The sequence below is a fragment of the Asparagus officinalis genome, chromosome 8 (genome assembly GCF_001876935.1).
Source record: "Asparagus officinalis chromosome 8, Aspof.V1, whole genome shotgun sequence".
Taxonomy (NCBI): domain Eukaryota; kingdom Viridiplantae; phylum Streptophyta; class Magnoliopsida; order Asparagales; family Asparagaceae; genus Asparagus; species Asparagus officinalis.
In genome coordinates, this window is record NC_033801.1 from 51,265,975 (window position 1) to 51,280,598 (window position 14,624).

General features: G+C 36.5%; 3 protein-coding genes across 7 annotated transcripts in view; 1 reads left to right on the plus strand and 2 right to left on the minus strand.

The window, feature by feature from the left end:
* Window positions 6,830–14,624, minus strand: part of LOC109851522 (uncharacterized protein KIAA0930 homolog) — a 36,795-nt gene continuing 29,000 nt past the window's right edge. For 2 of the 5 annotated variants that reach the window (XM_020421703.1, XM_020421704.1), the window contains exons 10-12: window positions 13,232–13,354; window positions 11,973–12,199; window positions 11,295–11,797 (exon numbers count right to left, since the gene is read on the minus strand). In XM_020421703.1, the coding sequence (XP_020277292.1) occupies window positions 11,774–11,797; window positions 11,973–12,199; window positions 13,232–13,354 (374 nt within the window). In that variant the 3' untranslated portion in view covers window positions 11,295–11,773. Of the gene's footprint in view, window positions 7,066–10,725; window positions 10,744–11,294; window positions 11,798–11,972; window positions 12,200–13,231; window positions 13,355–14,624 lie in introns of those variants that run through there. The other 3 variants (XR_002249870.1, XR_002249869.1, XR_002249871.1) reach the window with 3 other exon arrangements.
* Window positions 7,332–7,952, minus strand: LOC109821236 (glutathione S-transferase T3-like). Its single transcript, XM_020387418.1, has 2 exons — window positions 7,746–7,952; window positions 7,332–7,664 (listed from the first exon to the last, which is right to left on the minus strand). Exons 1-2 carry the CDS (start codon window positions 7,950–7,952, stop codon window positions 7,332–7,334), a joined length of 540 nt encoding a protein of 179 aa, XP_020243007.1.
* On the plus strand, window positions 8,009–8,707 carry LOC109821237. Its single transcript, XM_020387419.1, has one exon. The coding sequence runs from the start codon at window positions 8,009–8,011 to the stop codon at window positions 8,705–8,707; it is 699 nt and encodes a 232-aa protein (XP_020243008.1).

The window sequence follows — 14,624 nt, forward strand, 5'->3', positions numbered from 1 at the left end:
AGTGGACTTCCAGTCATCTTTGTCTCCTCTGAAATCAGCATCGGAGTAACCAAGAACCTCAAGCGAGTCTGCTTGATAAACTAACTTATGGTGCACAATACCTTTCAATTACTTCAAAATCCTCTTAACAGCCTCCCAATGTGCTGGACCAGGATTACTTTGATATCTACTAACCAAACTCTTCGGATATGCCAGGTCTGGTCTAGTACATAATATTGCATACATCAAACTTCTAACAGCTTGTGCATACGGGACACCAAGCGGTTTCTGCCCTTCTCCAGGATATTGTTCTTTACACAACCGCTTTCCCATAACTAAAGGTGTTGGTGCAGGATTACAACTCTGCATCTCAAACCTTCTAAGCATTGTATGCAAATACATTTCTTGGTTTAAGCTTAATATTCTAGACTTTCTATCCCTAAGGATCTGTATACCAAGAACATAGGATGCATCTCCCATGTCCTTCATATCAAATTCACTACTAAGTGCCGACTTGATTCTGTTCAGCACTTCTATGTCATTTCTAGCCAGCAAAATATCATCTACATACAGAGATAATATTGTGAAACTGCTGCCACTTTTCAAGACATATACACAATTATACAATTTATTTGCAACAAAACCAAGTTAGATAACAATGTTGTGAAATTTGAGATACCACTATCTAGATGACTGTTTTAAACCATATAAAGATTTCTTTAATTTATATACTTTGTTTTCTTGTCCTTCAACCAACCATATAAAGATTTCTTTAATTTATATACTTTGTTTTCTTGTCCTTCAACCTGAAATCCCTCAGGTTGATTCATATATATTATGTCCTTCAACCTGAAATCCCTCAGGTTGATTCATATATATTACTTCCTTCAACTCTCCGTTGAGGAATACAGTCTTGACATCCATTTGGATAAGTTCCAAGTCAAGATGTGCAACAATTGCTAAGATAATTCTTATAGAAGCAAACTTAGCCACCGGAGAGTAAGTCTCCTGATAATCTATATATGCCTTCTGAGTAAAGCCTTTAGCAACTAAACGAAATTTAAATGTATCAATAGACCCATCAACCAGATATTTCTTTTTTAACACCCATTTACATCCTATGGACTTCCTATCTTCTGGTAAGTCACATAGCTCCCATACATTATTTCTCTCTATTGAGTCAAGCTCCCTTTTCATGGCTTCCAGCCATTGTTCTGATTCATGTGTGTTCATAGCATCCACATAATTCAAGGGACCAGCTTGCTCATCTATGCCAATGTCTACCGAGAAACAGGATGGTTCGCATGAATACAGATAATATTCATCCATCCATGTAGGTGTTGTTCTGGGTCTTTTATTACCACTAAGGTTGACAGGTTAGACAGGTTCAGCTGGTTGATTTACCATAGGCATATTCTCATTTAAGGGCTCATCTTCCATTATTGGATGATTTTCTTCATCCACTATGTCCGGGTCATCGTTGGGAACATCATCTAAGTCTAACAGAGGTTGTACCGCCTCTTGAACTTGTTCCTTTTCCTCTAGACTTTCTAGAAAAAGTAGCATCTCTACTTTCAATGACCCCTTTCTCTTCATGGAAAAACCTATATCCTTTAGACTTTTCAGAATAGCCTATAAATCTATACTTTAAGGTTTTGAGATCCAGCTTATCTCTAACTTGATATGGAATGAGAACATGTGCAACACAACCCCATTTTTTTAAGTGACTTAATTCAGGTTTGTGTCCATTCCAAATCTCATATGGTGTTGACTCGACTGATTTTGTGGGAATCCTATTCAAAATATAATTCGCAGTCAATACTGCTTCTCCCCAAAAATCCTTGGAGAGACTAGAATATGATAGTATACATCTTACTGCATTCATCAATGTTCTATTTTTTCTTTCAGCCACACCATTCTGTTGTGTCGTGTAAGGCATAGTGGTATATCTCTTAATGCCATAATGAATGCAATAGTTTTCAAATTCCTTTGAATTGAATTCTCCACCTCTATCAGTTCTTAACACCTTAATATACCTTCCAAGTTTCCTTTCTACTTCTGTCTTGTATCTTTTAAAACATTCAAATGCTTCTGATTTTCTGTTTAAAAGATACACAAAAGTATACTTGGAATAATCATCTATGAAAGTTATAAAGTATTCTTTATTACCACGTGTCTTTACGCTTAATGGACCACAAATGTCAGAATGAACTAACTCTAAAAGTTCACTTGCCCTCTGACCTTCAGAAAATAACTTTCTAGTCATTTTCCCTGTTAAGCAGTGTTCACAGGGTAATGTCCTTATACCTGCCAGATTTGGTAACAAATCCATTTTAATTATCTGATCTATCTTTCTATTACTAGGGTGTCCTAGTCTCATATGTCATAGATCAAAATCAGATAAAAGACATGAAGAATAAAGCAAACCAGAATTCTTATTGCAAGTTTTAGGTTTTACAACAGAAAGACAGAACAAATCATGTTCGGGTACAAACTTGCCCATAACAAACACTTTATTGTCTTTCCCAATAGAGACTCTATTGTTGTAAAACCTAACTTCAAGGCCTTTCTCCAGGAGGGCTGGGACGGAGATCAGATTACCAGGTGCATAAAACACTTCCTTGAGAACCATGATGATGTCTCCAAGATCCAATCTGTACGAACCAATACCTTCAGCATCTAGGTAGGTATTGTTCCCCATATAAATCCTTTGATCACCCTTCTTAAGCTCCTTGAAGTCGCATATCCCTTCCTTCGTCTTTACAATATGTCGGGTAGCTCCCGAATCAATCCACCAGCCACTAGCGTCAGTAGTTACAGCATTGCACTCAATGACACCGATGAACTTCCACTTACCGGATCCTCCTTGTTCTGGTCATTTGGGACCGCCCTTGTTCTTCGCATGTGGATAGTTGGCTTTGAAGTGGCCGAACTTCCTACAGATATTGCATGATCCAGGAGGTCCTTTCTTACCGCGAGCACATTGCTGTCCAGGTCCTTTGAAGGAAGGCTTGACAGGTCCAAACTAATGAGTTCCTTGTGCCTTGCGATAGTAAGCTGCATTTGCTTCTTCTTGCTGCACAAGGTTCACATCTGAACCTTTTCACCTAGCTAGTAAATCATGTTTCATTGCTAACTGGGCTGGCAAGTCAATAACACGTTTAATGGTTCTATTAAGCCTAAGTGTTGTGGCAGGCATATCTAGTGATGGTGGCAATTTCTCAGGAATTTCAGATCCTGCTGAAGCTAGGTCCTTAGCCATGACAATCATCTTGTTCACATGTTCGGTAACATTTTCACCTTCTTGTATACGGCTTGAATTAAATCTATGCATCAAGAGTTGTATGTTCACCTCAGATGTGGCGTCATACTTCTCTTTAACTACGAGCCACATTTCCCTAGCCGTATTATAGTTTTTAAAAATTTTGATTAAACTATCTTCCATGAACATTAACATCAGGCTTTTAGCCTTATTGTCCTTAAGTTGCCACTGATCAAGCTCTCTTTTCTGAGCGTCAATGGGATCAACACCAAGGGTTGGTGCAGAAACATCTAGGACACTATCTAGATTGTCATGGATAAGTCCGTACTTATTCTTCCTATGCCACATGTCATAGTTGGAACCATTAATGCGTTCTATTTTCGCCAGTTCAGAAGCAATCAACTTACTAGCCATGTCGATAATTAACGTTGTATGATACTTTAAACGGAATTGATTTAGGTTGCTAAAAAAAATAAAACTAACTTAAATTAAATTAATATTAAAACAACTATTAATAAAAGGTTAAAACTGTACTACAACTATAATAATAAAATAATAAAATATAATAACGACAAGAAGGTATAAGATTTTTTTAAAATTAAAATTGGAATTTCAATACAAGAAAAGTTCTGTCAAAAAATATCTATATACACAACATTAATTCTCAAGGAAATAAACAAACTATTAATTACAATAAACAAATAGATGCTAACTATTATCAAAGTTAAGCCAAAAATTAATAAAAACAGAATTTTCCAATTGTAGTATTTAGATTAACTCTATAATAAAAAAAAGAATCCTTGATGAAGATTCATGCAAATTATACAGTACTAATAGCCTTGCAACAAATAAAAAAAAATATAAATCATAAAAATTGAAATTTTAAAACAGTCCTCAAATCAACAGAATCACACAACACCTTTCCCTTTTCAAACAGCCCCAAAATTTGAAACCAAAATTAGATCCCCACAAAAACACAAATCAATGGAATAACATAATAGATTGACACATCCGAATGAGATTTGATGCTTACAATGAAGAAAAAAAATCAACCAGCGACGGGCGCGTGACGGCTGCGAGCGAGTCGGCGACGCGTGGGTCGACGATTGCGTGGAAACACCGCCTGTAGCAGGGAGGAGGCGCATGATTTCCTTTGCCCTAGGGTTTTGGCGGTGGGAAGAAGGCTGTGTTTTGGGGAATCGATGAAGCTCTGATACCAGTGAAGTGGGGAGAAGATCGGAGATTTCCTTTTTGGGGACTCCGGAGAAGAGATTCAATTGCTTATTCATTGATATCGGAGGAGAATAACACCTCTATTTATGGGCATCCATCTCACCCTACGTCCCCAAGAAACTGCCCCTGACTTCCACTCGATATTCCTCACGTAAGTTACATTACATGAGACTCGTTCCCCAACGGGAAAAAATCTCAGAACGTGAGATATTCCAACAAAACAGGTTGAGTTCTTTAATGGGTCGGGTAACAATTTGGCCCATGAGGCCAAACCCACTTACAATATATATATGAATGATTGCGATGAATGATGACAATGTCCTCTCTTCATTCTCATGGATTTTTGAGGGAGAAAATCTTTTACCTCTATGTTTCAGAAACTACTGTTTCTATGGTAAAACCACCTTGCACACATACTTGTGTTCTTATGTACTTTCTTTTAGTGCTTAATAGAATTAAACGGGGATTTACCGCCTGTTTTTGCTTTAAAAAAAATAATGGGAGTAGAACATGTACTAAATCTACTAGACACATGGTATCTTAAGAAACAAGAATCTTCGGATCAACGCGGAAGAAAAACCTTAGTTATAGGTTTATATTCATTATCATCTGATAGTCAAAGAGCAAAAGCACGGAACACAATGTGTTTCAAGAAATCAGAACACTCAAATTGATGCAAAAGAAGAGTTCGGATAATATAGTTTTATGTCCATAACCATATCTGATCATCAAGAGAAATAAAAGTATGCAGTACGAGTCATCAAGATAAATAAAAGTATGCAGTTGGATCTGATCTATTGAACCCATAATTCAATAAAGGTTTTTTTAATAAATATTAGTCCCTGAAATCATAGGTAATTTGATATTAGTCTCCCAAATCTTCAGACTTTGATATTAGTCCCTCAAATTATCTTAATGTGTTGACATTAGTCCATCTCCCTTATTTGTTTTAAATTGTGAAGACATTGTAGTGGGTAGAAGAGGGAGAGAGCTGCACCTATTATAACACCAGCTAGAGGGATTAATAGCAGCAGATTATGGTAATTTGAGAGACTAATATCAAAATGTGAAGATTTGAGGGACTAATATCAAAATAATTATGATGCAAGGGATTAACATCTAAAAAATACCCCTCATTAAATAAGATTCTGAAAGGAGTTCAGGTATTAATGTATTGACCCAAAAGTCCTCTCTTGAACCTACCATTATAGAAAAACATTTAGTGTGTTGTCTGTGTTGAAAATAGTAATCAGAGAGGATATTCTGACTCTTTCGTTCTTTCCTCACAAGTTTTATTAATAGATTAAGAATTACAAAGTAGTTCTTTCCTCACAAGTTTTATTAATAGATTAAGAATTACAAAGTAGTTCGTCGTTGAGCAATGTTGGATTAAATATAATAAACTCAACATAATAACTCACAACACTCCCCCTCAACCTGAGCATATATATTATATATGTTTAACTTGTTACAAATAATTTACACAAAGCTAAGCATATAAACTATATATGTTCAGCTTGTTATAAATAAAGTGTACACACTCTAATTTATGACGATGCTCTAAAAACTCAAAGTAGTCTTGAACTTCTTATCTTTCATTTGGATGTCTTCAAATCAGCTGATCCCCTCTTAGGTCTCCACCAATCAAACGATCCTATTTAGGATCCACCAAACAAATGATCCTCTTTAGTCTTTAGGGATCCATCAACAAATGATCCTCTCTAGGATCCACCAAAGAAGATCCTCTTAGGGATCAAACTAACAAATGATCATTCTTTAAGGATCTAACAAATGATCATGACCATTCTTTAATGAACCCCCAAATGAAATGAGAGAACGATCTTTTCGAAAATAAACTAACTAAACAATTTTCACTAAACAAAATATCAAAGCAAACCAACGGAACAATCTCCACCAAATCAATCTCCAAAACCCAAACTAAACAGACTAGTTTTCTGCTATATCAATCACAAAGTATGTCAAATCTGTCACCACCCTACCACTCTTTCAAACCAAACAAACACCAAGCACTTCCCCTCCATATTCAAGCAAGCTAAGAGCAACTCCAATGGGGAGGCTGCAAAATGCAGCCTCCCCAAAGCATATTCTTAGGCATATGCTTTTTTAGAGGGGTGTAACTCCAACCATCTCCTCTATATGAAGCTCTATTTGCATTTTTAATTGATTTCTTTTATTAATACTTTAAATAGATTTGAAAATATAAAAAATATAAAATGTTAAAAAATTATATGAATTAATTTAAAATATAAAATATATTATAAATTAATACTAAAAGTATAATATATAATATACTCATTATTTAAATAAAAGTAATTATCTTTAATAAATTGATAATAAGACATAAATAAGCGCCTTTAAATTTTAAAAGCAGAAAATATAACATAATATTTGGAACAACCTTCACAGTTACTCCGAATGATGAAATTTTATATATTACATTCAGCGGCATTACATAGAAAAAGAAAGTACATGAAAATAAAGTACATGAAAAAAACTAAAAATCGGGCAGGCCATTTCCTCCATATCCACCGCTTCTGTAGTCAGGTATTCCGTATTGACTTCCTGCATAACTATATTCAGGATTAGGAATATCAGATGAAGAACCTCCGGTTGTGTTTCTATTTAAAATCTCTTGTTTTTTAATTCGAAAATACTCGCGTTCCGAAGGATCAGTAATAGTATCAAGATTAATCAACATAATCTTACTTTCCTGGCGTTCCCTTTGAATATCTAATTTTTTCTTTTCGTTTTCGGCCCTTAACATCATAATCTGGTGCATTGTTATTCTATCATTTTCTCGTTCTCCATGACTTTTTTTTTAAATATCGACAATTTCTTAATTGCTTTTATTGAGAGTTTCCAAGTCGAGGTTGGATTCAGTTGCTTGTCGCCTCCTCATCTTCTCTTTCTTCCTTCCTGTCGGTCGACTTGTTATCATATCTTCGTCATTATGAGTATATTCCTCATTATCGTCATTTAAGTCGACGACAGGAGAACTTGAATCTGATCCCTGAGATGAGCGGGACTTTGAAGTTTTGGAAGTTGCAGGCGATCTGACACTTATATTTGCCCATTTCTCTGCATCTTTTAAAATTGACCAAACATGATCAAATAGAAACCCCTTTCTCTCTTCTGGATCTTCTGCAAATATTATCCTAGCACGTTTAATCTACCACAAGAGAGGAAGAAACATTTATTAATAACATGATAGTAGATGATAATCAAGATTTATGTTATTCAAAATACTTACAATGTCAAGCTCAGAAGCACCGCTTGGATTTAAGCGCTCGACTTGTCGAATACATCCTCGAAATTTACTGATGGCCTTCATAATTAATTGCATTCGGCATGAAAGAGACTTTGGAGTCCTTTGAGCATTACAAATATTGGAAATCCTTTCATGAAATAAAGCAGAAATTCGTTCCCACAGCTTGTCCTTCTTTTGATTAGAACCCATGACTGGATCTTGAGAAATTTCGAGCCACGTGGCGCATAAAACTTGGTCTTCTTCGTATGCATTGGCAATGGAAAAATTGTCCAACAGCATGGGCAGGACAATACTCAGGTCGTCATGGAGGTCCAACCATTATTCTTGAGGCAGTAGCATCATATGATCTATGGATATGGCATGAATACTTTGTCTTACCAGGATCCAATAACGATACTAATGTATTGCAGTCGTCTAATTTGTTCGACAATCTATCACAAGGTATTGCTCCTCCTGCTCATTACACAATTCAAGGAAAAAATTATGATGTCGGTTATTATTTGGCCGATGGCATATATCCGAAATGGCCAACACTTGTTCAAACCATTTCTAATTCCGATGATAAAAAGAAACAATATTTTGCAATGATGCAAGAAGCATGTCGAAAAGATGTTGAGCGGGCATTCGGTGTTCTCCAATCACGATTTGCTATCATCAAGGGGCCAGCCCGTTTTTGGGATAAACGAACTCTGCATGATATCATGACTGCTTGTATTATAATGCACAATATGATTGTCGAAGATGAACGCGACGAGCAAGAAGATGTTGTCATTTCAACTCCACAATCAATTCCGAATGCTGAAAATATGGAGATAACGGAAACTGAACGATTCCAACGGTTTCATGCTCGACATAAGAGGTTGAAAAACAAAGAAGCTCATTTTGCACTTCGAAATGCATTGATTGAACATTTGTGGGAAATACATGGAAATGAAGCTATGTAACTTTTTTTACTAATGAAATAATGAATTTTTCATTTTTAATTACTTGGTTCTTGAAATTTTATATTTCAATTAATATTATTCAATATTAGTCTCATTTTGAAGGTATCGACAAAACATTTCTAACTGTAAAATTTTTATTTAAAAATAATTAGTAGAAATAAACTTATGTTGATTTTAAGTTGAATATCTAAAAATAACTAGTTAGTTAGAAGGGTATTATTGTAAATTTTTAGGGGGAATAGTGGTTTGGAAGGGGGCTGCATATTTGGAGCAAAATCTCCAAATATGCAGCCGAAGGTGAGTTTTTCCAGCCGGACTCCAAAAATTGGAGTCCGGTTGGAGCTCCATGGGGCTGCAAATTGGAGTTTTGCAGCCCCATTGGAGTTGCTCTAACCAATCCATAAGTCCAACTCCAACTTCAAATATCAAAATAAAACAAATCACTATGAAATACAATTCCAATCACAATAAATCAAATTCTAATTCAATCAAATCCTATTTTTTCTTATTTACTTTTTTTTTCCTATTTCTCTCTTTTTTTCCCCTTCTTTTTCTCTTTTTCCCCGCTTTATGCAGCTAATAGCAGTCAAGATTTTGATAAGTTGAGTAGGGAGGTGGGGACGAAGAAAAATCGGGGTGGTGGAGATGACAGCAAGTTGAGTAGGGAGGTCGGGACGAAGAAAAATTGGGGTGATGGAGATGACAGCGAGCGCATATATGTCGAGGACTACTATTGCTACGAACGATGACAATCTTAAATCATCAACGGAAGCATTAACTAGATCCACAGTACTGCTCATAGTAAACAGCCACTCTGTTCACGATAAACAGTAAACTCAACACTGTTAACGGGGAATAGTAATCTCGGTACCCCTTACGGTGAACAACTATCACTGTTAATGTTCATATATGTCGATGACTACTATTGCTACGAACGATGACAATCTTAAATCATCAACCGAAGCATTAACAAGATCCACAGTACTGCTCATAGTAAACAACCACTGAGACACTGTTCACGATAAACAGTAAACTCAACACTGTTAACGGGGATTAGTAATCTCGGTACCCCTTACGGTGAACAACTATCACTGTTAATGTTCACGGTGAACAATGACAAGGGAGGGACAGGTTGCCTCTTGGTTGTGAGGGCAGCTAAGGTTCTGTGAGGGCCTAGGATTTTGTGGACTAGGGTTTTGAGGAGACAAAGGTTTTGTGAGGGCCTAGGGTTGTGTAGAGGCTAAGGTTTTGTGTGGCTCTGGTATCATGTTTTCATGTTGAAAACAGTAACCAGAGAGGATATTCTGACCCTCTCTTGACAACTCTTGTTAATAGATTAAGAATTGCAAAATAGTTTGTCCCTAAGCAATATGAGATTAAATATAATAAACTCAACATAATAACTAACGACAGTCTGCTTGCTTCTGATATTGTGGATATATGCTCATCGAAGGGACCTAGAACAGGATCCAACAAACTTAAAGCAAAGAACGACGCACCTTCATTGAGCTCCATAATTCGCATACTTAAAAGCAATTCAAATATACAATCCATGGACTATTGTCATCATTGTCGACAAATGAACAAAACATGAGAGAGAAAAAAGATGATTCTGTCTTAATATATTTTCATTCATGAAAAGGTTCGGACATTAACTCCATCTTCATCATTATATAAGTCCTTAGATTTTCTGTTAGAACTTAGGAAAATGTTAATCGATTTCAAAGGAAAACATTGTCAGACGACCTATGTACATTACTTGATTGATACACAAAAAATGAATAATTTTCAAATTAGTATATCAATTCTCAGTCTCGCTGGTATTGCACTAATCCACTTGTGGGTCGTCCTTGATGCAACTTCAATTTAGTAGATGATGATAGTTTCTCGTTTCAAAGATATCGCTACACACATCGAATTATACTTTCAATTTGACTAAATATTAATTCAGACTGTGATCTTACGTCATCATACACTACATGTATTATATATACCTTATATACACCCACGTCCACGCACATGATGCAGCTCGCTTCCTGGGCATAAATAACAACTGAGGTCGGTTCTCGTTTTTTTATTTCCTACCCATCATTGATGCAAGGTATCTAAATTTAAATTAATACTAAGGAGACCACGAGACAAAACCACATATTTGGAGTTTAAAAAATCTAGGATAGGAAAAAGTTAATTTCTGTGCCTTCAATATTGGTCTTTGTTTGTTACCAAGCTGTGCAAAGAGGGAAAGGCAAGTGGGAGAAATTAACCAGGACCCTATGCTAATGACGAAGTTTGTGATCTTCCAATATTGGAATTTAGATAGGCTCAACCATCATACCAATGCCCAAGTAAAACTTTACATGTGTTGATCCACAGCCAAATTCGAACCTGAATAACTCTTGCTAAGTTCGAAGATTTGATCAGGGTCACAAACTTGTAATGATGGTTTGATCACTGGCACCAATATTATGATGCTTGAAATAAATCAATAACTTTCACCTCTTATTATGGACTCTGCTATATATCTCTAATAGGCGTCATGTCTAGTCTAAAAAGATCTAGCATACTAATCAGTTTGCAAGGTTACAAATAAACAAATTACAAGTCTTTATTGATTGTAAAAGCAAGTGTCTGCAGAAACTAAAATATATTATAAACCATTTGGGTAGGTCATGAAAATTGCTGCTGATCCTGATCATGAACCAAATATACCCTTCTGATTGTCAAAAGGATAAAAAAAGCAAGCAAAAGAGATGAGAATATAACACTTTCTTCTTTTCTTCTTTTCATAATTAAAGGTTATTGCTAGATTTTCATCGCTTTACACTGCATGTGAGTTACATGCCTGGGACAGAAACTCCAAATGACTTGCTTTTATCTATGCGCTTCATGTACAGGAAGGAGACTATTGAAAGTGCTTATTATCTTCAGTTGGTTGGTGAACAAATGGCACATAACTGAGTCAATATTACTTATGTAGCAACAGAGTCCATACCTCAAATTGCTATGTCATGAAGGCGAGAGTAGACCCAGATTTGTTGGAGGGTTTTGCTACAAATTGATCAACAATCACAAATTCACTGGAGGAGTTCCCTGAAAACATCGAGGAAAAGTACCAAACATTGAAAGCTTCACATTTAAATTGATGCCCACAGAATATGTGGCTAAGGCATAAGTTGCTTCTTTAATACTTCGGGAGTTTGGGAGTGTGTGTGCATAGCCTTCAATTTTACAAAAATTGGGCCAAGATATTTCTGAAAACACTCACCTTAAACAAAAGATCATGTGCAATAAGTTCCCAGGGCAAAGAAATAGACATCAAGCAGCATTTGAGAGGTAATATTTCTCTGTCAGATTTCCTCGGGGACGAGGCAGCAGCATAAGCATTCTTTGCCAAAATGGAAGCTTTCTGGACTATGGTACCCAGATCAATTCCCAAACCTCTTTTAGATATCTGAATAGGTGAATGTGGGCTGAAGTCTTGGAGGCTTTGATCTACAATACAGAAAAGAACAATCGGTCATAACGTGAATGATGCTGGAAAGAGGATCAGTATAAATTTGCAGACGCTAGCGACTTAGCTCCAGAGAAGGTAAGGAGAGCTACTAGTGTTTTTCCAACTCAAAGCTAAAGTTAACTAGCCAGACTAACCTTTCAAATTGTTCATAGTCAGCACCAAAAAATAAACTTTAAAAAAATTAAAAATAAACATTTGATTTTGTTGGTTAACCTCAAACAACTTAGATATTTATTCCCTCTTGAATGAAGCAGGACTAGGTATGGCAGCTTCTCTTAAATGAGTTAAGAGCTTGGTGCCCTAACTCTTTGTCCCACTTTCCACTTGTAGTAGCACTGAGGAGGCAGGCGAGGTGCAGTCACAACCAAGCTGTGTGGTATTAGAGGTTGTCAATGGCAAAGACACAGTGGCAATGATGGACCGAAAATTTGGCTAGTGGATGAAAAAGAATATCCATCTGGAGCTTGGCTCTCGGTCCAGTGTCTTTAACATTACTACATTAAGCTAATCCAGTCATGTTTTTGTAAGAAGTAAAGAGCAAATAGATTGAAACCAATTTTTATATTTAAAAATACAAAATCAGTTTGAGATTCAAGTTTCGATATATAATTCTTGTTGCTTAAAATTGAAAGTTGATACACAGAGAAAAAAGAAGCTATAGATCAAGTGTATCGCAATGCACAACTATCTATCAAGTATAAACTATTTCCAATGATGAAAATTAAGAATTGAGATTAAACTTGATTTCGTACAGATCAAGTGCCTCTAATTTTTTGAAAAATAATATAATCTTTGCAGGTTGGAAACTAATGTTTAATTAGTTATGTGCTGAGCTTCAACTCATACCTTCGGAGCTATAAATTCCATGAAACAAAATTGATCTCAATTTCATCCATATCAGGTTTCTCTACTTCTAAGTTTGTGTGCCCTGCGTAGGTGCTTGTACCTGCCTATGTGCATCAGATCTAGAAAAGAAAGAGAGGAATACGAGAAAGAAAAAAGTCAATTACCTGCAATTCCAGAGACAGCCACTTCAACTTCCCCACGCCCTCCTGGACCCCTCATATACAGCCTGTCTGCTTTTGATGAAACATGGGCAATTGATAGAAGGCTTCCAAATCTAGATTTCTCAGCTGCACCAGTAAAACAAGTGAAGGACAAACATGCTTACATAGTATAAGTCCAGAAAAGGTTTGTTGAATGCTATAAATTGTATGTACATAAATTGACGTAAACTTCTTTTTTATTACAATAAAATTTGATACCAAAGGTTTCACTTTGCCTTTTGCAATGTATTAACCCAAATACTTCTGAGTCATTCAAGAGTTACATGCTTAAATTTAAGATGGTAAAGGTTCTAAACTTATTTTCTAATGCATCTACATATAACATGAAAATGGACTATGGGTCTATATTATAATAATGCCTTAAATTGTATTAATGAAGAAAATTATCTGAAAAAAAAAGAAGCTCAAGCCAGAAAGCAATCATGGTAAACTCGAGAACAGTGTTATCGAGGCGGCCGCTTCGGGAGCGCCTGAGGCGTTAGGCGCTTCGGCCCGATGGGTTTGCGCCCCGTAGAAGCTTCGGGGCGCTCCACTGCATCAGGGCGCGCGCCTCATGTGCGCCTTGGTGCGCCTTGCGCACTGGTGTGGCGCACGCCTCTATGCGCCTCACTGCTCCAGTTCAACCTCTTTGGGTAAGCGGTTATTGGGTTTGAAAACCTACTTTTCTTAACCCGTTTTGAAATAAAACCCCAAAATGAAGACCCGATCCCTAAATTAGGGCATCGGTGTCTTGAGGCTGCTTCTCTCTCTCCCGCCCTCTCTCTTCTCTCTCTCACATCTCCGCTTCCCCCATCTCACTCGCAACGACCAGAGGCGTCACCGGAGTTCACTGACAACTACCCGTAGTCCATTCAAGTGGTATTGCTTCGTCATCTAGGAGGAGCAAGCCAGACTTGGGGGATGAAGAAGAGTTCAATGAAGAAGATGAGGAAACTGATGATGAGGAAATTCCACTTCAGTTGGATGACGATGATGATGAGGATGACTAGACACTTTGTTATTTTGCTACTTGCTTATTTTGTTTCGTAGACTTTTGCTCATGTTGGATATTATCTTGCATCGTGATTTGTGGAAACTTATGAACTTATCTATGTTATGCATGCTAATTAAGACTCTTTCGTAATTTAGCAAGTGAAATTATATTTCTTAGGGAGCGTTTGGCAACAGTGGTATTTTTTACCGTTTTTATTTTTTTTGAAAAAACAATGAAACGCGTTTGGCAACCGAGGCGTTTTTTTTGACTTGACCATTTACAAAATCCAAAAAAAAAAAAAAAAATTCTCAAACACCAAAAAAGTGTTTTGAGATTCCGTTTTTTCATCTAAGCCGCTGCCGC